The sequence below is a fragment of the Tenrec ecaudatus genome, chromosome 12 (genome assembly GCF_050624435.1).
Source record: "Tenrec ecaudatus isolate mTenEca1 chromosome 12, mTenEca1.hap1, whole genome shotgun sequence".
Classification (NCBI taxonomy): domain Eukaryota; kingdom Metazoa; phylum Chordata; class Mammalia; order Afrosoricida; family Tenrecidae; genus Tenrec; species Tenrec ecaudatus.
In genome coordinates, this window is record NC_134541.1 from 17270273 (window position 1) to 17294714 (window position 24442).

General features: G+C 55.7%; 1 protein-coding gene across 1 annotated transcript; it reads right to left on the reverse strand.

Moving 5' to 3' along the window:
* Window positions 1-91: 91 nt before the first annotated feature.
* Window positions 92-24040, reverse strand: PABPC1L (poly(A) binding protein cytoplasmic 1 like). Its single transcript, XM_075528708.1, has 14 exons — window positions 23848-24040; window positions 20844-21037; window positions 13514-13629; window positions 11882-12021; window positions 11616-11710; window positions 10119-10256; window positions 7939-8034; window positions 5598-5864; window positions 4390-4480; window positions 3781-3909; window positions 3296-3402; window positions 2314-2401; window positions 623-753; window positions 92-173 (listed from the first exon to the last, which is right to left on the reverse strand). Exons 1-14 carry the CDS (start codon window positions 24038-24040, stop codon window positions 105-107), a joined length of 1854 nt encoding a protein of 617 aa, XP_075384823.1. The 3' UTR covers window positions 92-104.
* Window positions 24041-24442: the final 402 nt, after the last annotated feature.

The window sequence follows — 24442 nt, forward strand, 5'->3', positions numbered from 1 at the left end:
CACCCTTCAGAGCACTAGGGACACAAGGTGGCAGTCAAGCCTGCCCGTCTTCCTTCACACCCCCTCCTGGGCCCACTCCCAGCCCACCCACCTGGTGCCTTTCTTCAGTGCAGGAATCCCCTCTGCTGTTCCGTGGCCTGGTGTGCCTGCAGCACGGTCAGGGCCTCTTGGATCTGTGGGACACAGGGGAGAGCTTGGTCATCGGGGTCCAAGAGAGGCACATCCCTTCCACGTTGAACAAAAGGACCCCCACCCGACACCCTCCACAGCACTTCTGCAGAGCCACCATCCAATGACAACGAGCCAGCTCCAGTGACAGAAATGCATGGTTCTGGACCGCTGGAAGCAAACCCAGCCCTTACACCGAGTCAACACAGTACCCTGCACCAAAAGCTTGGGAGCTACTCAGCCGCCATCCAACTGCTGGGGCCCTGCAGCAGCGGATCTGGGGTGACGGCCTTTGCCATGCTCCGATCCAGCAGACCTGCGGGGCTTAGCAAGGAGACACCCTTCACCTGGCCAAACAGTGCCTGTGAGCTCATCCAGGAAGATTCCCTCCGTGCTGGCTCCCCTCCAGTCGCCCCTCCCAGCTAGAGCGACCAGCAGCCCAGGCCCTGCCCACCTTGGCACTGAGGGACTCCGGAGACTCCAGCAGCAGCAGCAGCTCTGAGTTGTCAATCTCCAGCAACATGCCCGTGATCTTGCCAGCCAGCTCAGGGTGGACGCAGCTGATAAGCGGGTAGAGCCGCTCACCTGTCGAGGACCATCTCTGAGGGCTGGTGCACACCACTCGCGGGGTGGCTGAGACCCCTCCACCCCAGGGTGGTACTGGGGGAGCCATGAGGACCACCCTGAGTTCCCGGCACAGAGCCTGTTCTCTCAAGGCTATGCTGCCAATCCAAGTGGGAGCCTCCTTTCGAACCCTGACGTGGGCAGAGTGGGCCTGCCTTATGGGGCTCCTGGGTGGCCATGTGTGGTAGGCAAGCAGGCAAGGCCGGCAGCAGCTCGAACCCACGGGAGAAAGACAAGGCTGCCTGCTCCCATAAGGATTCACACCCTCCGGGACACCTATACAGGTCACTCTGGGCTGAAGGGACTCGATGGCCAGGGGCTCGGGATGGTGTGGTTTAGAAGAGGCCAAAGACCCGACTGGTTACTGGGTGTGCAGTCAGTTATCGGCACGGGATCGGACACATCTGGCTTCTCCCAGGGAGAAAGTCACCATTCTCCATGGAGGAGTGCTGCTGGGGGGCAGCCCACCTCAGCAAAGGGCCGTGGCCGGGCCAGAGTGCCCGTCTTACCATGAGGAAACCGAAGGCATGGGAAAGCTGCTGGCAGAGCCACCACCTCCTACCCCTGTTACGCCCACCTCCCTCCAGGTTGTCTTTGGTGGGGGCAAGAGCGGGCAGGCCAGCAAATAAATGGCAGAACTTGAGGGAGCCGGGGTAGTGGTGACACTGGGGCCTTCAGCAACGGGTCTGGAGAGCTGGGTGGCCCTCAGGACAAGGATCTGCTCATCAGCCAGTGACCAGGCTGCTTGTGCGGGGCTCTGGCCAGGCCCTGTCCTCCATAGAGCGGGCAAGGCCAGGAGCAGCGAGTCCAGCAGGAACGTCACAGGTACCCGCCCACCACACGCTTCTTTCCCATTGCCCTGCGAGACGGGGGCGCTTGTCAACAGCTTCCTCCTGTGCACAAGGGCCCATGCCCACCTAGGACCACACCCTCAGTTCTCCCCACCGGGGTTCTCCCAGAAGTCCAAGGAGAGGAGCGCTGGACAGCCTGGGGCCCACTGGTCTGGCCAGGGTCTTAAGGGCAGTGGGTGGGGGCCACTGTCTAGGGCAGCGGTTCTCAACCTGTGGGTCTCAAGGGGTCAAACGACCCTTTCACAGAGGTGGCCCGATTTCTAACAGTAGCAAAATGACCGTGATGAAGTAGCGGTGAAAATCATGTTATGGCTGGGGGGTCACCACTCCATGAGGAACTCTAGGAAAGGGTCGCGGCATGAGGAAGGTTGAGAACTGCTGTCTAGGGTTTCTGCTGACGGCGGTGCAGTCAGACAAGATTTCCGTGCTGCGGGACAGTCGTGTGCTGATGTCACGAAACTGCTCACGAGAAACCTTTGGCTGTCAAGCATGCTACTTTCACCACACTGAACAAACAGGTGCCCTGGGCACAGCACCCCACAGCAGGCTGGTGAGCAGCCAAGCTGAACCACGCCCTCACACCTCAGACCAGCGGCACCGCACCCCCACCCCCAAGTTCCCCCGGCTACTCCAGGGGTGTGCGAGCCAGGGCACCCCGGGGCCCACTCACCAATCATCTGCTTTTGCTCGTGCGGCAGGGCTGCAGCCAGCGTGGACGCGGTCAGGGGCTCCTGTCTGGCCACCAGTAGCTCTGAGACCTGCACAAGGGGTCAGACACAGCCCTCAACCACTCCCCCTGCCAGGTAGGCAGGATATCTGTACACGCGTGTGTGTCTTTGTTGCATATACCCAGGGACGGGTCGGGGGGCCTAGCCAGGGTGACGCTCTGCTAACAGCTCAGCCACAAGCAAACGTGCAGCGGAAATGAGTTGCTGGGCCTGGGGGCTCAACTGGCATGAGTTAACACAGTTCACAGAGACACTTTGGGGAGTAGCAGCTGGGGTCTTAAAATCTCAGGACAATCTATCTAAGGGGCAACGACTGGCCTCCCTCCCCGCAAGGAAAGAACAGTGAAAACTGAAAGACATGGAACCATTCACTTCAATAGGCTAAGGGCCACCCCAACTAGATGGTTCCCCGCTTCCTCTACCCACTGCTCTGAGGGGGATCCCATTAGAACCAAAACTGGATCCAGAACTCAACATCAGACGGGTCTAAGCGGACTGGCCAGAGAGACCAGTGGGCCTCCAACACTCCTGTCCTTAGCCCCTCTTTGGGGTCTGGAAGGAACTCAGCTCATGTCACAATCACCCACCACTGAGGATAAAAGCAGCGTTCACCCAGGGACCGAGTGCAGAGGGTTGGAGAGGGAGGGCTGGGAACAGGATAACCTGGGGGGGGGGGTGGATAGGCTACACAAAGGCACGCTTATGGGATGTGAAACAGATGGAAGAGTTGAAACAAAATGCCTATGAGCTCCTGAAGCTGAAACTGATGGTCTGCTCGGTAAACCTTTGCAGAATTCACAAGAGATTTAAAAAAACAGACAAGCCAAGGAAAGAGAACCAAGGCCCAGGGAGAGTCTGGCAATACCCTCATCCCAAAGCAGGCCCCGCCCGCGCCCCCCCAGGCAGCAGAGGCGGCGGCCTTACCGGGTGGGTGCTGGGAGCTGCTGAGGAGTATTTGTACGGCAGGAGGGGCAGGGCTGAGAGCGTGCCCTCGGGCCCGCCAGGCCCTGTGGTCTGGGTACCTATGTTGGCTGCAAGAGAAGCACGGGCCCTTCAGGCTCGGGCAGCAGCCAGCGGCCGGGACTGGGTCTGGCTTAGCCGCACGGAACGCTGCCGCCAGCAGTTTGGATGCAGCCATGGATGCCCGTCTGGGAGCTCCGCCCTTGCCCGGTCACTGCAGGGGTGACCGAGGGTCGGGTCGTGGGCAAAGCCTCCACCCTCAAAATGGGCATGTGATTTTGATCTCAGTTTGGAAGACGAGGGGCTCACACAGGGATCCAAGTGAGCGAGCCCGACACAGGTTGCACCTCCCACTATGTCCTGTGCTCCATGGCCGCACAAGAGGGCCCATCCACACCCAGGTCACCCGGGCCGATGCGGGCAGCCCTCCGGGCCCTGCTCACACTCACCCACTCTCTGCGTGTGGGGCACGGAGTGTGGCACCTGCGTGGAGGCCTGCCTGACGGTGCTGAGGTGAGCCAGGGGGCGCCGAGGCGTGGCTGGTGGCCGGACCATGGAGGCCGCCGGAGGGTAGGCAGCTTGTGTGGGGAGAATACGGAGAGCGTCAGGGTGGGTCAGGCTGGTCAGGGCTGCTCCCAGAAGGCTCGGGGGCTGACCTCATCCGAAAGCCCAGAACTGCGGGGTCAGAGGTGTGGAAAGCTGGGCTCGTGAAGCCCATGCGTGTCTGCCCAGGGCCCCACGGTGCACGCACCATGGTCATACACCCGTCCTCCGAGAGAGTGCCCACACTCTGGACAGACAAGGCCCAAGGCTCCAAGTGGTAGAGTCCTCTGTCACAGACCAGACAAGCCTTGCCCTCCGTACCCTCGTGTCGTCTGGAGGCTCCACACTGGGCTTGGTGCTTCACAGGTGTCTGCTGCACCTCCACATAGCAGAAGGGGAAAGGGTGCCCAAATCCCGAGGCCTGCCCCCCGAGCCTGTGCTCTTAACCCTATGTCACACACTGCCCCGAGGGGCCCACACCCACGTGCAGAGGGTGGCAGAGGCTGGTCACTCACGAGACGGTCTTGGTGGCTGGGCTGACCACCGGGGTGGAGGCCGGATGGGGGCCATGGTGCCAGAGCCAAAATATGCAGACCGGGCCGGAGGCTGTATGGGAGAAGAGGTCTCAGGGAAGGGGCGGGGTCGACTGTGAGAGTCAAACCAACAAAACTCACTGCCGTCACCTTAATTCCAACACATAACTACCCCATAGGGCTGGCAGGATTGGCCCGGTGGGTTTCTGAGACTAATTCCCAGGAGCAGGAAGCCTCCCTTCTCCTGCCCAGCTGCTGGTGGTTTTGAACTGCCGACCTTTCCAAAGCTACGCCACCAAAGCTCTGGATAGGGGACAAAAGGGTCCCCTGGAGACATGTCACAGTGGCAGAAAACCACGGTCCGCTCCAGGCCCCTGCTCAGTACTGACACGCAGGGCTGGATCCACAAAGCCACTGGCTGTGACCCATTCGGAGCAAGAACTCAGAGGTCATCAGAGCCGACCTCCAACCGGACACACCGTCTAAGGTGACCCACGTCACCCTACTCGGGTCGGCTCAGGGCAGAGGGGCACGAACACATGAGCAGCCGTAACGGCGTACGTCCTTCCTTCTGCTTCCACTCCTCAGTTCTAAGGATCCTGTTCCCACACTAGGCTCCTCAGAATGTCAACATTCAGGAGCTGGTATCACGGGGCATGCCCCCAAAAGTGGCCACCGAGGCGAGGAAGGCGCTGCCTATGCTGTGTCTGTTTGGGAGTCATGATTCCAGGGTGGCCGATTTGGGTTGAGTCAGCGATCAAACCGGTCTGGCAGGATAATCTATTTCCCCAGCAGTCTGCCACGGAGCCCCGATAGAGGACAGATGGCATACACTGACTGACGGGGCTGCCTAAGTCAGAGCTGACACCGCGGCTCTTGGACGCTTGCTGAATGTGTCGTGGGGCACTGGTAGGATTCTGGCCTTCCAGGTGGGAGACTGGAGTTCGATCCCCAGCCAAGGCAGCTCAAGCACAGCCACTACCGCGTGTTGCCGTGAAGCTGAATGGGTTTCTCAGATGGAGACATGCTGGCCCGCAATGCCGAGGCAGCATGTCAGAGGGGGAAGATGAGCCCCTTTCAGAAGTTAACACAGCCTGGCTCGGGGGGTGTGCGTGTGTCTGACAGGAGTGGGAACCTCCATTTGCCCCTGAGGAGGGGAGCGGGCAGTGGGAGCCGTGGGGCAGGCGGACCTGGGGCATGGAGGGCAGGAAGTAGCTGGTGGGCTGCTGGAAAGAGCCCAGGAGGGGGCTGCCCAGGGCCCGGAGGGTGGAGAGGCGCTGCATGTACTGGTTGGACAGGATGGCCCTCCGCTCCTCTTTGCGCTGGGCCAGCGCAACGTACAGTGGCTTGGTGCCAACGATGCGCCCGTTCATCTCTGTCACGGCCTTGGTCGCCTCTTCTGGAGAGGAGAAACACACAAAGCCAAACCCCTTGCTGTGGCTACCCTCTGTCATCACCTAAAAGCAAGAAAGACAAGGGCTGCTGGGGGTGGGGGCTCTTAGGCAGTGCTCCCCACCGCCCCGGGGCAGGACCCTGAGGAACCGAGGACCCCGAGGGATGGGCTCTCAACCTTCATTTACTGAGGCCGCCTGCATGCCAGCTCCTCCCCACGTGGTCTGACCGCCCGGTCCACGGTGACCCCTCAAAGGGATCTGTTGCCATCCATGACCTCCCCGCCTGCGGTGGGCGTCCCCTGTGGGTGAGGGCTGCCTTTGTGATGTGAAGGAGGCGGGCTAGTGTTGGGTGTACTTGAGTCAACCTCCTTGCGAAATGAAAGATGAAGCCAGCCAGCCGGGCAGCAGAGATGGAGGAAGAAAGCCACCCAGCCCCGCAAAGACTGCTAGGAGCAGGAGCTCTGAGGGGAAGGGGCCTTCCTCCAGAGGGAGGGTGGTGGGAAGACGTGCCATGGCCTAGGTAGGTCATGCCAGGAAGGCAGGAAACAGAATAGACGGGACCGGGGCTCTTCTTCAAAGCCAACAGAGCCTGTTCCCCGGGGCTGGTGCCCTGCACCCGCTGGACCTCGTGCTTCCTACACGGGGCTTGTTACTATCACCGCTGGATGGCCTTTGTTACAGCAGCACCACGCCCCTCCCCCCCCACGCTCCCCTAGCCCACGGCGCCCTGGTTACACCAGAGCTGCCCAAGGGCAAGGTCGACAGGTGGAGGCCACTCAGGTGGGAAACAGGGTTCTCTTCTCTCGTAGAGTGAAGGCCGCAGACACTCATGGGGCAGTTTTGCCCCGTCCTGCAGTGCCGCTCTGAGTCGGCATCGCCGTGGTGGCAGTGAGAGGGGTGTGGCTACTGCTCATCAAAACCCGTTGCCATGCACGGTCTCCTGGGCTTCCCGAAGGCCTGTCTGGTGGGAAGCAGGTGGCCAGACCTTTCTCCTACGGTGTCTACCACCCCCTACCTACCTTCAGTGAGCAGCTGAGCACCGTGACCAACTGTGCTGCCCAGGCTGGGGCCTCCACCATTCATAAAGCTAAGGTCACTGTGTCCCCTTCCACCCTCCTCCCTGGTAGCAGAGCTGTTACAGCAGCCTCTTGAGAAGTTCCCCGGCCATCTCCATCCACTGCCAGCCGAGCCGGGCCCCACTCGCGGCCACCCTACCTGGGCGTTCTGAGACTCTGCATCTTTATAGGGGCAGACTCCCTCATCTGTCTCAAGAGCAGCTGATGGATTTGAACTGCAGGCCCGCAGAGTGCTGCCAGGGCCTGTAAACCAGCAGCCGCTCAGATGTGGAATGAATGAACACTGGATTGTCTACATATCATCCGGGGTGCTCTGAACAACAACACTGGCCCTCCCTCCCTCCCCCCTGAGGTCCACATCCAGGTGCCTGTATTTCAGAATCCCCCAGGGTTCAGGTACTGAGCAGCTAAGGTCGAGGATCGCCCAGGGAGCCCAGCCTCAACTGCCCTGCCAGCACCACCACCACCACCACCACCACCACCACCACCACCACCACCACCACCACCACCACCACCACCACCACCACCACCACCACCACCACCACCACCACCACCACCACCGAACAAAGGAGAGAGCAGCTCAGAAGCGAAGACACCTGTTGCCCAAGGTGACCGAGCTCCTGGGAAGAACTGAACAGGCGGGCTGCTGGGCTGGCTGCGGCGCAGGGGCTGGGACTACAGTGGGACGAGTGAATGTCATATATAACCCAACTCTCCTTCTCCAGCTGGGGGAGCCTGCTGCTGGCCGAGTCAGGGGAGAGACTGAGAGCGGGGAGAGACTGAGAGCTGAAGTCCTGAAGTCTGGCATATAGTCGGTGCTCAGTAAATGCTTGCTGAATGACCCGTTACAGTGAGCCCCAGAAGTCCAGCTGCGTGTCACTGGGCCAGTATACCACCCAGTTTGCCCCCCAGCCAGGACAGAGCCTCACACAAGGGTGTGGGCAGACCAGAGGTCTTCCCCCGGCCCGCCCCTCCATGAGCCAGCATGCTGCTGGGGTGGGGGTTAACAGTGGCAGGAGCAGGAGGGAAGGCTATGCCCCCTGCAGGGCTGCAGCCCTCACCTTGGCACTGGTAATCATGCCGTAGGGCGAAAACTCTTTCCTCAGTTTCTCGTCATTGATGGAGTCGTCCAGGTTCTTCACGTACAGATTCACGCCCTGGGGGGAAGCGGGCTGTCAGAAATGTCCCCGTCCCCCCACCCCCACCAAACCAGGGCTACTTTCTGGAGAGCAGGGGCTGAAGCAGGTGTGAGGGCCCTGGAAGCTGTGTGGCTAAACCATTAGCAATGGGTCACCTCTTCCCAATCCCTCACAATCCACCCCCAGGCAGCTCTTAGACACTGGAGCCTCCACCCCAGCTTCACTGCAAAAGCCTCTGCCCATTTCACAGTTGGGGCCCACAAAGGGAAGCTGGGCTCCTGCAGCCAGACAGAGACAGGAACCAGAGCCCGAATGTGGCTCCTGCAGCCAGTCGGGGTGGGCAGGCCAGGAGGGGCAGAGTGGCCGAGAAGAGTCCGGGCTACTCTGCCACCTGCCAGCTGAGTGACTTCAGACCCATCGCAAGATACTTGTCCTCGGAGGCAGGGGCCACACGAACCCCTTACCCACCACATTTCTAATCCCTGAGGCAGCGGGAACCCCCACTTTAGAGAGGAGAAAATGGAAGCACAGACAGGCTGGCCCAGTGGCATATCGTGACAGCAACACTTCCAGTCCTGGTACCAGCTCAGCTCCTGGCCCCTCCGCACACGAACGTGGGCTTACCTAACTGATGACCTCCAAGTCTCTTCCTCTGGAAGCCAAAAGTCGTGGCCTCCATGATGGGTGGTGGTGGAGGTGGTGGTGTGTGTGTGTGTGTTGGGAGGGCCTTCGAAAAGCTCCCTGGTCTTTCCATTTCCCCAACAACTCTTTGAAGCCCCCTTGTATGCGCCAATTGGTGTGGGGGGTGTACACACAGGGGCTTCTCATCCTCAGCCAGCGACATTAAAAACAAAACAAAACCAAAACAAAACCACACTCGCTGCCACTGAGTCAATTTTGACGTTAGGTGACCCCGTAGGGCAGGGTAGACCTGCCCCTGTGAGTGTCACTCATTACAGGGTAGAGAGCCCCATCTTTATCCCAGCGGCGACATTCAGGGCAGTGCCCACTGGTAGTTTACCAGCATCCGAGGCCTCTCTGCTCAAGACTGGCAGCAAACCCACAGTCCCCGAGCCGACCCGCACTCACTGCAACCCTACACAGGGTTTCCTCGGGGGCTTCTCAGAGACAGGGAAGGTGGGGTGGAAACGGGGACAGCTGCCAATGCCACAGAACAATGTGGGTATGAATTGTCAGTGTGTGATGTGAACTTTCACCCTAAAATGTTGGGAGGAAACAGAGTGTGCAGAAAGCTTTGAAGACTCCCACCCCTGGCTGGACATGGCAGCTGCAGCCCAGGAAAGCTCGTGGCAGTCCTCCTCTGCCCTGGAGGGTCACAGGATTGACGCGGCAGTCAGCAGAGCCCTGCACTGAGCAAGTATGTCCCACTGTACACTTTTGGAAGTGACAGGGAGCAAGAAGGCGCCTTTAAGGACGAAGGCACACTGGACAGCCAGCCGGGGGATTTGTAACCAATGGCCTCATAGGCCAGTGAACGGTGGACACTGAATCAGGAAGACAGAAGAAGAATCGGTGCGAAGGACAGAGAGACCCGTCCTGGACGAAGTGCCATCAGAAAGCTCCGAGAAGCAAGAATGAGGGGACTTCGTCTCCTGCTCTCAGAATGTGCTGTCAGGACAGCGTGGCCCTTGGACATCACGCTGGGTCATATGAAGAGGCAGGTCCTCAACAAGAGTGGACACAGAGGCTGCAACCAGGGGCTCACCCCTAGGAACTGGCCTGGCGGGGCAGGGCCCGGTGGTGTTTGGTTCTGTTGTACGTCGACAGGGCTGTTATGAGTTAGAGCCAACTCCATGGTACCTAACTACGGTGCGAGCTGGAATCAATGCGGCAGTACAACGGGGCACTTCTGCTGCCCAGCACTACAGGCGGACGTGGGGTAGGGCTGTTCCCCTGTCCCTCACACAACTTCACCTCCGCAGACAGCAGCGTCCCCGACAAACGCCATGTTTGGGCAGCTGAGCAGTGTCCCGTTTCAAGGAAGACCAGCTGGTGCCCCTCTGATCCCTGTCCCATTGCAGGAGCATGCAGACGCCGACAGTCACATTCACGCCGCGGCCGCCAGGGGGCCTCACCCTCACCTGGTAGCGGTTCAGCCGGTCCTGCTTCATCTGCTCGAACTTGCGCTTCAGCTCATTGTGGCGCTCCATGCGCTTCTGGGCCCGGCCCACGTAGAGTGCCTGCCCGCTCACCTCCTTCCCATTCACCGTCTTCACCGCCTGCAGGGGAGGGTGCTGGGTGACCAGCCTGGCTGTGGCCCAGCCCGATCGCAGCGGGCTACCGGTAGACCCACGTGGGCTCGTTAACCAAAAAAACCCAAAGCAAAGCTCCCTGCCATCTAGTCGAGGCGCTACAGGGCAGGGTAGAATTGCCACCCCCCCCCCAGGCCCCCCGGGAGTTTCCCAGTCGGAAGCTCTTTAAGGAGCGGAAAGCCCAGTCTTTGTCCCGCAGAGCGGCTGGTGGCTTCAAATCCCCGGCCCTGCGGTTAGCAGCTCGATGCATCACCACCCACTACGGCGCCAGGGCCGCGTTAGCGGAGACTCATCAGCACCGGGAAACGGTTCATTCAGAACAAATACACTTTTTAAAAACTGAAGGCAACATTTCTGGGAAAACTGCGGGTAGAAACCTTGAACTAGGGCTCCCTCTTGAAAGGAAAAGTGAAATTCAGGAGAGAGCCCCATTCTGAAGATGTCGATTCTAGCCACCGCTGCACCCAGTGCTTGAGCAGAGCAGCACAGCAAGGGTGGCTCTTGGGAAAGAGCCAACGGCACCACCTCATGTCTGATTTCAAGCATGAACATGCTTGTTCATTAGGGAGTCCTTGTGACACACTGGTTCAGCACTCGGCTGCGAACCAAGAGGTTAGTGGTTCGAACCAGCCAGTGGCTTCTCAGAGAAGAGACCTGGGACAGTCCCACTGTGCCCGTGGGGTTGCTGTGAGTCAGGATCCCGTGACAGCGCACGACAAAGGCATTTATTTAGAGAACATTTTTAGAAACTCGAGGCTTCACCTTGGTTGGGTTTTTTCTTTTCGTTAACTGGCTTCCCCCAGCCTGCTTCTAAAACAGCACAAAGCCCTGTATTTTCGGCCAAACCTGCCACCCCCCACATCCCCACTACCGTCAGTGTCCACTCCAGGATGGAAGTGACATCGACATGTTCACCACGATCAGCAAAAGGCAGATCCAAGACATAAAGACGGTCTTCCCCCTTTCTGGCCGCAACCCCACCACCAACTCAAGAAAAAGGTTCAAGGCCAGCTCCAAGGCCTACTGGCTCCCACCCAGCCACGAGTTCTAACGCGGCCAGCTTTACGGGCAGGGCTACGTAGCAACCAAAGGAGTCTGAGGCCTCCTGGCTTAGCACAAAGGCAGTTAATGTCTTGGCTGTGTGTGGAGTATCCCCACCCCCCCACCCCTCTTCCCCCTGCCCCCACTCCTCTGGATCCAGGCCGGGAAGGGTCTCTCTTCCCCTCCATGGAGCGCCCTGCTCCTGATCTCCATGCCTCCTCTTCCTGGCTCAGTGGCTCCTCTCTGAGACAAGGCCAATGGGGGGTGGGGGGTGGGGGCTCCTACCTGCTCGGCTTCCTCGTGCTTTTCAAAGTTGATAAAGCCAAAGCCCCGGGACTGGCCACTGTCATCCCTCATCACCTTCACGCTCAGCATCTTCCCTGGGAAGGACCAGCGAGCTCAAAGGGGAGCTGGGACGGAGCGCCCCAGGAGGGCTCCCTCTTCCCAAGTTCCCAGGAAGTCCCATGAAGCCCTCCTCCCTCCCAGGCAGGGCTGGGGGTGGAAGAGGAGATAATGGCGTTCCTTCCCTCCAGCCCAGGGAGCGCGCCCACCAAACTGGGAGAAGAGGTCCCGCAGGCCCTGCTCATCCACATCCCCCTGGAGGTTCTTCACATAGACGTTGGTGAACTCCAGGGCCCGAGTCTTCAGCTCCGCCTCCCGCTCCCGTCGGGACTTGAAGTGGCCGACGAAGCTGTGGACGGGCAGACATGAGCCACCTCTGCCCCAATTTGAGCCACCCAGCAGCCCTTGATTCCTTCTCCAGGCTGCTTTCCTCATCAGGAGATCGCCTAGGGCAAGTCTCCTGCGAAGGAGCCCATGGGGGTCCCCAAGGCCCCCTCCAACATCCAGGAGTCTGCGCTGCATGGCTTGTCCCAGCAGGTGAAGGCGGCTCCATTCTGTGACACAAATGCACACTCTCTCACAGTACAGCAGGCAGGTGAGGGCTGTGTAGCCCTAGGTAAAGTCAGGTGACCTTTCTGAACCCGTTTTCATTCTTGCAAAATTGGGACGCAAGCACTTCCAGGGAATCGCATATTCATTTACTGGGCACGCTGGGCAAGCAGGAGAGCAGACCACACAGGGACCACGTCAGCACCACTATGGGCTGGGGTGGGGTGGGGTGAACCTTAATTGGATCACACCCTTTAAACTATCTGTAATTCCCAAGTTCATGGAAACTCATCTAGGAGATTGTCCTAGATTAAAAAAACAAACAAAAAAACCCCATCAAGTCTGAGACTTTCAAGGTACCTATTTATTATGCATGTAAGTGGCTGTCAATCATATATGTCAGCAGTTCAAACCCAGCCACCTTGAGGGACAAAGACAAGGCTGTCTGCTCCTTAAAGATGTACAGCCTCAGAAACCCGAGGGAGTAGTTAGGGGTCATGTCAGTCGGAATTGACTCGGTGGCAGCGGGTCTGGGCTTTGCTGCTCCTTATAGCACGCTCAGCACACGGCTGTAACAGCCACCAAAAACGGAAGGGGGCTGAGCAACGGTGACTTTGAACAAACGCTAGTTCACAAAGCTCGTGCCCTTCTGACACTTGGGGAAAGCCCACCACGACCAACCCTGAGGACGCTGAACAAGACCCTTGGAGGCCCTCCCAGCTCAAAGCAGCTTTCACCCTGGAGCACCAGGAGGGGCTGGGCTAGCACCGGTGCAGAATCAGAACTGGGGGCCAAGTACACACGTTACCATTAAGAAAACTAATGAAAGTGGGGGGCCAGGGAGAACCTCCAGGAGCAGATTCAGCCCAGCCCCTGCACCTTCATTTTCCCATCTGTGGGATGGGGCTGTTTCCACACCGAGTGGCCTGAAGGCGGCAGACTGAGCACAGGCCCACTCTTCTTCCCATGTAGGCATCACAAACAGTTTAAGAGAAACTTGGAAGCTGCGCAGCAGGCTGGGGAGCAGATGGAGTCACTGAGCCCACGGCGGGCCCTGGCCATCTCCTCTCCCCAGAGGTCCCTCCCAGGCCTATCACCAGCCCTGCTGTTATGTGAGGAAACCAGGGCCGGGAGATCGAGTGACTTGTCCAAGGCCACGCTGCCAGATCATCACTGCCGGCTGCTCCATGCCTGGTGCCTATCGCCGGTGGCAGGCGGCATCCGTTGCCATTTGGTGTCCTATGAGGCTGCCCCCTTCTGCCTCAGTCCCACCCCCCGGGCCCGCCACTCACACTTTGCGGTCATTCAGCAGCATGCCGTTCATGGTGCTGATGGCCTGCTTTGCAGCCTCGTGGGTCTCAAAATGGACAAACCCGAAGCCCCGGGAGCCAGACTCGTCACACACCACCTGGGCCACAGAGAAGACAAACAGGGACGCACCTCACTGAGTTCAGGAGGAAAGCAGCATCCACGGAGATACGTCAGGATGTCCAAGGCACCCCATGTCACACTTAAGCCAGCCTCCGCTTACCGAGGGGCAACCAGTGTCACACCACAGGAGAGACACCTCGCGCAGAGCAGGGCTCTCCTATGTGCCGCCACCCAACGTGAAGGGATCTCCCAGGGGCAGAGGGGCAGGGGTTAAATTAAGACCTCCACATCCCACACACTTGTTTCTTCTATGTATTTCACGGTTTTAGTCCTCACATTTAAGGCCCTAAGTTTTTTGATGTAATAATTCGCTAATCATACAACTCAATGGTTGATCATATGAAAGAGTTGTATAATCACAATCAATTCGAGAACATTGTATTTTTTTCTTGTACTACTTATTAGCTTCCCATTCCCATCCCACCCCCAACCTCCTCTGCCATCAGCCTAAGAAACTATTAATCCAGTTACTATCTCTATAGATTTGCCTATCTTGAATTTCTTCATATGCAGAAAAACATAAAAACAAACACCCAAGAACAACAAAATAAAACACAGAAAAACCTTAATTCAAAAGACAGCAGAGAATAAAAACTAGAACAGATTTAAAATGGGTCAAAAGGGAGAACAGAAGATAAGGTGTTAAAATGTAACCCAACTCCGTCTGCATGAGTTTGTGATAGCAAGGCTGCTCACATCCTTGGGCAACTATCAGACAGTTTTCACCAGGGACCCTGCAAATGGACAGAGCTGTAGGGAACATTAGTGGACACGTGTTAATCTGCGTTGCTGTTTGCTTCAGAGTCTCTTAACTCGATGATGCTGGTAAAACTAGATTTCCATCGGCAAAAGTTGAAGTTGATTCATACCTCCCACCAAATAAAACAAATGAATTAAAAATAAATCAAGGAGTGTGATCCAAGGATTGTAAGTAATAAAATCCAAGATCGGAGGGAATGGTAGGAGAGCTGAAATTCTGAGCACCTAGTTTGCAGAAGAATTTGGCTGAGAGTTAAATGCCCAAATCCATTTGCAGGGTTCCCATGTGGATCAAGCCTCTGGGGAAAACTATCTGACCACTATCTGACCAAAGATGTGACTAGCTAATTCTAATTACAGCAAATTATTTCTATTATATAGCATATCATTTTAATTATAGCAAATAAACGAATGCAAATATTGATAGATTTAATTTGAACACTACCATTTGTTCTCCCTTTTGATCTATTTAAAATTTGTTGTAGTTTTGATTTTCTGCTTTCTTTTGGACTGAGGCTCTTCTGTGTTTTATTTTGCTGTGGAGTATTTTTGTTTTTTGTGTTTATATGTTTTTCTGTATTCGGGGACTAAAAAAAGTAAAAAGAAAAGGTTTAAAAAAAAACTTTACAGTCTTCCACATGGTTTGAACTCTGTCACTTGATGTAGTATTTCAACAAAAACTTTGTCTCAACTTTTCAAAAGATGTGCAAGCCGAGGGTGGGAAAGGGGGAGAGGGAGGGGTTAAAAAGAGGAGCCGACACTAAAAGGGAGGGGAAATAAAGGAGTCAACACTAAAAGTTCAAGTAGAAAGAAAACAATGTTGAAAATGATGACGGCAACGTATGTACAAATGTGCTCGAAACAACTGACGTATGGACTGTTAAAAGCTGTAAGACCCCAATACAATGACTTACATAAGATGGGCGAGCATCCTGCGCTCGCCCTGTAACCCTCCTGTACAGGCTCGGTGATGGGCAGACAGGACCTTCCTGCACCGCAAAGCCTGCCTCCCAACCTGTGCCACCACGCGGCACGCCCTCCACCCACCTCTCAGGCCCCAAGCCAGGTCCTTCTGCGTTCATCCCGCCCAAGTTCTAGACAGTTCCGTCAGCCGAGTTCCACTCTGGGACATTCACTCACGAAGGGCATCACACACTAACCTTGTCACATCTGTCATGATTGCCCTTCCAGGCAAGTTTTGACTTGTGAGCCGAGTCGCTGCCCGTGGGGGGAAGTGGGAATACAGACCTGCCAAAGGTCAGTCCGCCACAGAACGCTACCTCAGAGGCTGCAAGTGGTATCCAGGTGCCCTTCTGCAGGCAACACATGGACCAACAGTCCATCTTCAGGATGATGTGACAAGGCAGGTCCTTTCAGAGGAGAGGGGGGATGGTCGTGTCCACCCAGGGGCAACTCGGAAGAAAGGCCTGCCAATTCTCTTTGGAAAAATCGGTCACTGAAAACCCCAGGGAGCAGTTTCACTGGGACACACCTTGGGTGGTCACAGGTTGGAATCCACTTGACAGCAACTTGGTTTGTTTTTAACTGACAGCACGTATGCGTGAAACAACTAACAGCCAGTGGACAAGGCAGGATTTGAGCCCACCACCTTGGGTACCCGAGTCCACAGTCTGTCCCACTGTGTCCTGCACTTAGGGGGCCGGATTCCAGGTCTGATCCTCTTCCCATGAGCCACTGAAACCCTTCGGAGCCAGCCACAGGGCTCTTTCCTCCCCAGCCTCTTATCACACTGCCTTACCCTTGGGGCCCAGTGTCCGGTTATTCCAGAAAGTCTTTCCAGCTCCAGTCAGCCCCAGGGCTCCTCAAGGGGAGGGCCGAGGATGCAGAACATGGAGCACGCGGCACATGCCTGGAAAGGCTGCTAGTGTAAGAAGTTACCACCAGGTAAAGGCGTCTCACTCTTCCAAGACAGGAGAGAGCCCTTCCTGCCTCTTTATCACGGGGCACTCACCCTCCCTGCACCTCTCCAAGCCCGTCTCCTCTGAGTCACAGGGACAGGTCCTCATTCAAAGGGAGGCCGTGACAACGGCTGTGCGGTCCCACTCTGACAACATGACAAGAAGAAAGACCAGTGCTCACGGTGGGTAAAGAACGGGGTGAGAGGGGTGTGTGTGTCAGATTCTAGACCATGGGTTCCCAAAATCATTTGGTCTACAGCCCCCCTTTCAGAAACAGCAACAACAAAACTACTCAGTGCCCCCCAGGCAATGAAAAACGTCTGCACTTTAAGTCCATAATCCAGAATAAAGCATAGGTATCTGTTTGTGCAGCGTCCTCTGCATGGTTGCGTTGTGTGTGGGGGGCCACACCCCCTGCCCCACCCTTTTTGGGAAACTACTCTAGGTACATAGATTTCTTTTTTAACTTTTTAAAAACAGTGTCTGGTGATGGGAAAAGAGTGCACAACGTCACCAAGACACACCTGAGAAAGACAGGTGCTTCCCCCAAGGAATGTGACGTATGCAGTCTGGCCACACCACCACCAATGACCAACAGTGAGTGCATGGGCAGGTAGGTCTATGTAGAGATCTGCAGGTGTACACACAGACAGACGTGTCTATATGTACGCGTCACTTGTAGGTATGTGCATGCAGACCTACATCCACAGGAGACACAATCGCAGATGTTTCTCATACATAATCAAGTAACTTCTAAGCTCGATTTTCTAGGTTTGAAAGCGTAGGGAAACTCGGTCAATGGGCATAACACAGTTCACCAAGTTCATGTTCCGCATCCTACTGAAGTGAGGAAGGGCTGGGGTCTCAAAGCGTGCAAAGAGCCCTCTAAGATACACTCACTGGCCTCCACTCACCTGGGCAGAGAGGAAGAAGGAAACCAGGAATTTGAAAGAAACAAGCCTGTGAGGGTAACAGCTTACGTGCACCGTGGCCTTATCTCCCGCGAGATCAGGACAACTAGATGATCCCGAGCTATCACTGCTGGCTGATCTGACGAGAGTCACACTAGATGGTCCCACATAGGAGAAGAATGTAGAATGAAACTCAAAGCTTTAAACAGGCCAGACTCACTGGACCAAATGAAACTAGAGGACGCCCAAAGACTGTGACTCTGGGACTCTCTTTAACCCTCCAACCGAAACCATTCGGAGAGCACGTTAGGGAAGCAACAGTGGCACACAAGACAAAGGATGTTATCTGTCAGCAGGGTGCTCTGCTGAGAAACACCTGTTACGAGACCAAAGGTCAACACGTTATGTGAAAGCACAGATGAGACACTAAGGCGGCAGGGCCTCGACTCAAGTCAGTCCTCCCTCAACGCAGCAACATGTACTTCTAGTAACCTGGCACTCTGATGCTCACCTTCCCAGCACCATCGCTGAAGTAAAAATGGTGCATAAGCAAACGTGGTGAAGAAAGCTGATGGTGCCCGGCTATCAAAAGATATAGCATCTGGGGACTTAAAGGCTTGAAGGTAAACAAGCGGCCACCTAGCAGAGAAGCAACAAAGCCCAAATGGAAGAGGCAAGCCAGCCTGTGTGATCACATGGTGTTGATGGGATCAGGTATCAGAAGACCCAAATCAATCAATCATAGTGAAGACCCACCGCCCATGTGTAGACATTTGGACATCTTCTCATAGAGGGGTACAAGGAAGGGACGAGCCAACCGGATGCGGTATAGTACCAACAAAACACACAACCTTCCTCTAGTTCTTTAATGCTCCCCACCACACCCCACTAGCATGTGCACTGGTGCAAATACGAGCTCTCGACACAAGAAATCCAGGACAGATAAACCCGACAGGAACAATAATGGGAGTTACCATGCGGGTATGGGGCAGGTGGGGAAGGAAGGGGGGAAAAGGGGAACCAGTGGCAATGATGGACGTATAACCGCACCCACACCCTAGGGGTAAGAACAACAGAAACGTGGGTGAAGGGAGACAGCAGACGGTGTCCGATATGAAAATAATAATAATTTATCAAGGGGTCATTAGGGTGGGAGAATGGGGGAGGGAGAGGCAAAAAGAGGAGCAGATACCAAGGGCTCAAGTAGAAAAAAAATGTTTTGAAAATGATGGCAACATATGTACAAATGTGCTTGATACAACTGATGTATGGATTGTTATAGGCGCTCTAAGTGCCCCTAATAAATTTATTTTAAAATGATGAAAAATAAAATAAATAACATAAAACTAAGCTGGCAGGGAAACTAGAGCATTATTAAAGGGCATGTAGACATACTGAGAAAAACAGAACTAAGCAATCTGTGAAAAATTGCCAAATAGGAACTTAATGTGCCATGTGAACACACACCAAAAACACAGTATTATTGTTTTTTAAGATAAATAAACCATCAACAGCTGGAAAACAACAGCCCACAAGGAGGCTGTGAAGCCTAGTTGAGAAGTCAAGGGCTAAGCCTGGCAGGTAGTTCTGACACAGAGGCCCCTCGGCCTCCCCAGAAGGGGGAGCACACAAAGGCTGAGAGACCAGGCCATTCTCCTCACCTCTCTGGGAGACAGCCCCAGGTGTCAGCCTTCTGGCTCAGATTCCAACGTCCTCAGAGTCAGGGGAATCACAGGAGCCCTTACATGACCGTGCATCCGTTTGGTCAACAAATATTTACCAAGCACCGACGACACTTATTCCAGGTACACAGCAGTGCAGTGATGACTAAGAATGAGCTCGCTGCTTTCAAGGAGCTTATATGCTAGTCCAAGGAGAATCTTTTTTTTAACGGTCTGATCCACTGATTGCCGGGATGGCCCCCAGGAGAGGGACCCCTCATGTCCACACTCTCTGCCCTACAACTTCCAACTGCCCTCCCATCCTGATTTGGGTTGGCCTTGTGAGAGAGCTAAGTCATTTGATCTCTTGTATCCACAGCCTTTGTGACATGGAAAGGGCTGGGTGGTGACATGGAAGGAAGGTGTACTGGGATTCTAAGGAGGGAATTGGAGGGGTGCCATTCTGCTGGGTGTAATAGGAGCTGTCTCAGAACAGGAGGGGGAGAGCTCGTGCCGGTCAAGAATGAACAGTCATGAGTGCATCTTAAGGACCCCAAGACCCCACGCGGAGGGGAGGCAGGAGCACTGAGAGGAGATGGGGCGACAGACTTCCCTGCTCACTGAATGAGTGGTTTGCAGACCGAGGTGCCTTCTGGACACTGACCAGCACTGAAGGGGTTTTATGACACTTGTCCAAGCGGTGCAGAGGCCAATGGGCCACGTGGCTGAGAGGCTAAGGGAGGTGTATCTCCTCGCAGACTAAGAGGTGCTATGGACGAAGGAACTGTATCTTTAACATTTCTGATGCTGATCCTGTGAACGTCCCTATAAATTCCATTACCACGAGCATTGTCCATGAGTTCTGTGTGCCATTTCAATGGATGACCAAACCCAGCAGCGAAGCAGTGGACAGACCCAGGGAAGGGTGGCTGCTGCCAGAACAGAGTAAAGAAGGGTGGAGGCATGTCTGACCATTGGCCTTGGGCTGCAGGGGCCTTGGATTCTCCTTTCCCCACTGCAGCCAGAGGACAGGCATTGCCTCTGTGTCCTTGTTCACATCTTGTGACTCTTGTTGGCTGCTGGAATCCAGTGGAAGTAAGGTTCTACCAAGTCCAAGCTTGGGCCTCTCGAGGACTACGTGAGTTTCTTTTCTGTCTTCTGGAGCCTTGTCCTTGCCTGGGCCAGTCTGCTGGAAAAGGCATGACCACCGAAAAGAAGTGGTCTCAAATGCCCCAGCTGACAGCCAGCCAGTCCCTCAAAGCAGCAAGAGTGTGAGGGAGCCCAGAGCAAACCAACAGAACTGCCCAGCCAAACTCGTTCCCAACTGCCAATGAGCTAAAACCATGAAGCACTTTCCTGGCATGGATGGTCCTGGAGAGCATTAGGCCGAGTGAAATCAGTCAATCACAACAGGAAAAATATTATGTGACGGTTATCAAGACAAAAAAAAAAAAGACCAAGTTTCATACCCAAGGAAACGGACTTTGATGGGCATCAAGGGGAGGGGAGGGAGGGAAGATGAAGCAGTAGGCTAGAGGGGAGACAGGTGTTAACAAGGGGGAGAAGTGAAGTCAAGGGGGGTGGGGTGGGGCAAGGGATTGGGGGATTTGAGTAGTTTCATTGTTGAATACAAAATTCATAATCTGAAATGTAAGCCCTCAATCCATCTCATTCAGAAGTAATTTTTTTTTTTTTAAGAAAAGGTGTGATCTAAAAAAAATGGTTTCTGTTTCTTGGCCCAAAGTTTTGGGTTACTCAGCGAGGGTCATCCCAACCATGTATGCACAGTGGAGGCCCCGCCACCATTCCAGTGCTGACTGTACCCGGAACCTGACAGAAAGGGCCGTGTCAAGTACAAAGCGAGAACCACAATGAAAATGTCACACGAGGCGTGGCTTGGCATCCATCCCTCTATGGCCCAGGTAAGTGGCCGAGACCCACCTTGCAGGAGAGGATGTTCCCAAAGGTGGAGAAGGTATCATACAGGGCCTTGTTGTCGATGGAATCCTCTAGGTTCTTGATGAAGATGTTGCCCACGCCTGACTTTCGAAGTCCTGGGTCTCGCTGGGACCACATGATGCGGATGGGCTGGCCCTTGATCACCTCAAAGTTCATCGTGTCCAGCGCCCGCTCCGCTGGAGGAGAGAACGGAGCACGTTCAGGGGAGATCTGTCGTACTTGGGGCCACCAAGGTGATGATTCTTCACACTTGACTGGGAGCCCAGAAGGAGGAGTTGAGTCTCACCCCAGAAAACCGAAGCCACAGGAAGGATGAGAAGAAATGAAGGCAGGGCTCTCCCACTTTCGGTTAGGACTGCATTCAACTGCTCACGGGGGCCACACCAGCCCAGATTCCCACTCCCTTTTTCTAAGTGGAAAAATGGAGGCTGAGAGACACTAACGAGCAGGGGCAAGTCAAGGTCCACTCTACCCACCCAAGCATGCTGAGCACATGGGAGGGGTCTAAAGGACACGGAGAACCCAGGTGGCACTGTGGCTTAGCAGTAGGTGATGATCAGACCCCCCCCCCCCCGCCCCCGGGATGAAGATGTGGCTGTCTGCACCACAAAGATGCAGTCTCAGACACCCTGTGGGGCAGTTCTACGAGTGGGAACGGACTTGACAGCAGCGGGCTTGGCTTTTATCCGACACGGGGTAGCAGGCAGCTAGCTGTCTGAGGAAATTACAGCTCAGAAGAGCTGAGCAGCAGAGACCCCAGCCCAAGCAGGTGCTTTGGGGTCACGCATGCTACCTCTCAGCCAATTCTCTCACCCGCAGAGCGGAGACAATGGGAACACGACCTATGTTTCCACCTCTCCCAACGATATCCCACCTACCTCCAAGTTGGCTGTTGGGCAGAGTGAAAGTCAAATGAGTTCCGCTATGCAAGGGGCCTTCCACCATGAGCCTAACACACAGAAGACCTTTGAGAAATGGCACCAGCTGCGATCACGTCCACGCTGACTCATGCCCCCACGGTCAGTCAAACTGTGTTCCAGCTGACTTTCCATAGCTGGGCGTTTCTTTCAAGGTGCCCGAGTGGACTCAAACCACCAACCTATGGGCTAGTAGCCGAGCGTGGTGGTGTATTAGTTGTTTGTGTTAGAAGAGACTTCCTGGTGAACTGGCCTTGTGTGTCATTTAGGGGAGATGATCAGGTATTGTCTCCTGTGGAGCCCCTGGGGGGGGGGCGGCCCAACTGCCAACCTTTTGATTAGCAGCCAGATGATCACCCACTGCACCAGTCCATTTGCCTCCCACTGCCCTGTAAGCACAGGAAATATGCTGTACCCTGCCTGCTCCGGGGCCCTCGATTAAGAGGCAGGGAGAAAGGGGCTAAGGAGCAAGTACAGTAAGCTGAGGAAGTCCAACTTCTCCCGACTAGTCCTGCTACAAGAGGGGAGGGAACCCCCTCCCCTCTAGCTAGCGCTGTTGCCGGTCCTGCTTCACTCAGACAGGGCTCTGCAGAGAATGGGAGCTGGGCAGGGAGAGCCAAGGACAAAGGTCCCTGGAATCCTATCCATTCACCTGCTGGAAAACAGGCTCCACAGAACCACCCCTTTCTCCCCAGCCAGGGACCCTCCCCATCCAGTCAGGAAAACCGAACACACGTGCCCCCTTTTGCCTTGTCTGGGGCCATCTTTTTTTCTGTTACTTATTCACTCACTGCAATCAAGTCAATGCCAACTCACAGTGACCCTATAGGACAGGGTAGACCTGCCCCTGTGAGTTTCTGAGACTAACTCTTTACTGAAGTAAGAAACCGAGTTTTTCTCCTGTGGAGCTGCTGGTGGTTTTGAACTACTGACCTTGTAGTTAGCAGCCCAATGTGTAACCACTAGGCCAACAGGGTTCCTTTCTCTAGTTCCATTTCTGGAATCTTAAATCCATTGTTCATTTTCTTCAGTTTTTACTAACTGACTGAAGTGATGCAGCGGATACTCTATAAACCCGTTTCCATTCTTCCCATGTTATCAGGGAATAAGTCATCGCCCCATTTTAAAGATGAAGAAACTGAGCTGCCAAGGGTGAAGTCTGACTCAATGAACATTCTAGCGGGACAGCTTAAACCAAACGGATGCTCTTCTCACCATTCTCAACCAAAGTGCAAACAGGCCCAGCCAATCAACTGGATTCTGTCCTCCTGGCTGGGAACCCCGTTTTGGCGCCTGGATACTGAGAGTGGGCTTTTGGAGGGTCCGGAGGTGAGGCGCCAGGAGCAGGCCTCTGGCTCCTGCCCCCAAGCCCCTGCCTCCCCACTCAACAGCTGTGCCGTCTTCAGCATCTTCCCCCCCAGGTGCTTTGCATTCCACCCTCCACAGCCACTCCACCGGGCAGTTTCCACCCGCTTTTTCTCAGAGGAGCAACTGCGGCTGAGGGGCGTGGAACCTGCCCAACGTCACACAGCTGCTGCATCCCCATCCCAGGTCTGCCTGACCCCAACTGCTTTCCCTCACCTGTAAAATAAGGTGACACTCGTAAAACGGACATTGCGTCAATTCCCCTAGTCATCCTATTAACAGCAAAGCAAAGAGAACCACTCGTTTTAGAGACTGTAACTGTTTACCGGGGTAGAAAGCTACCTTACAGGACACAGTGAACTACTACCCTTGTGGGTTTCAGAGATTGACCTCTTTATGGGAGTTGAAAGCCTCCTCTTTCTCCCAAGGAGTGGCTGGTGGTTTCGAACTGTTGACCCTGCATAACCAAATTCGATGTCATCAAGTCGATGACGACTCATAGCGACCCTATATACAGGGCAGGGTGGCACTACTGCCCGGTGGACTCCTGCGACTCTGTCCGGGAATAGAAATGGCATTTCCTGGCTCAGGAGCAGGGCCCCTTCCAACGACGACGGGCGTCTCGCCTCAAGGAAGCTGCAATCGAAGCCAGGGGTGCAAGGGGCCGGGGCCCTCTCCCGCAGCCCCGCCCGGGCCGCGCTCACCGTCGGCCGGCTGCTGGAAGTTGATGTAGGCGTAGCCCAGCGAGCGGCGGGTGGCCACGTCGCGGCACACGCGGATGGACAAGATGGGCCCGGCGGGCAGGAACTTCTCGTAGAGCATGGCCTCCGTCACGTCGGCGTGCAGGTCGCCCACGTAGAGCGAGGCCAGCGGGTAGCTCGGGCCGGTGGAGTTCATGGCGGGCCACGCGGCGGCGGCGAAGCCGAGTCCGCGCCCAGCCCGACGGCGCCCGCGTGGGCCGGAACCTGGAAGGCGGGGCGCAGCGTCGGGGGTCTCCCTACCCAGGCTGGGCCCGCCCCTTCTTAAGCGCCGGGCCCCGCCGGCCAATCACGGGCGCGCCCGCCCCGGGGCCCCTCCTCTCGCCTCTGGGGGGGGGGCACCTGGGAACGCTTGGTGTTCCGGAAGCTGCAGGTGCAGGTGGAGGTGATGGGCGGGCAGGGCTGCGGGGCCGGCCGGAGCGCCAAGGGTGGCAGGGGCCTGCGAGGGGCTCTGGTCCCAGACTATGGCCTTACCCTTATGGGCTTGTTTGCCCCTTCCCAACAGCAGGGTCGAGGCCCGCTGTCGCCAGGATTAGACTGT

Bases quoted from the DNA above. Each gene is read 5' to 3' on its own strand.
- PABPC1L (XM_075528708.1), bottom strand. From the start codon at position 24,040: ATGAACTCCACCGGCCCGAGCTACCCGCTGGCCTCGCTCTACGTGGGC. The intron at 13,630-20,843 runs GTGGGTCTCGGC...TCTGTGGCCCAG, and splicing joins GGAACATCCTCTCCTGCAAG to GTGGTGTGTGACGAGTCTGG. The intron at 4,481-5,597 runs GTCCGCCTGCCC...TCTCCCATACAG, and splicing joins TCCTGCCCTCCATGCCCCAG to CCTCCGGCCCGGTCTGCATA.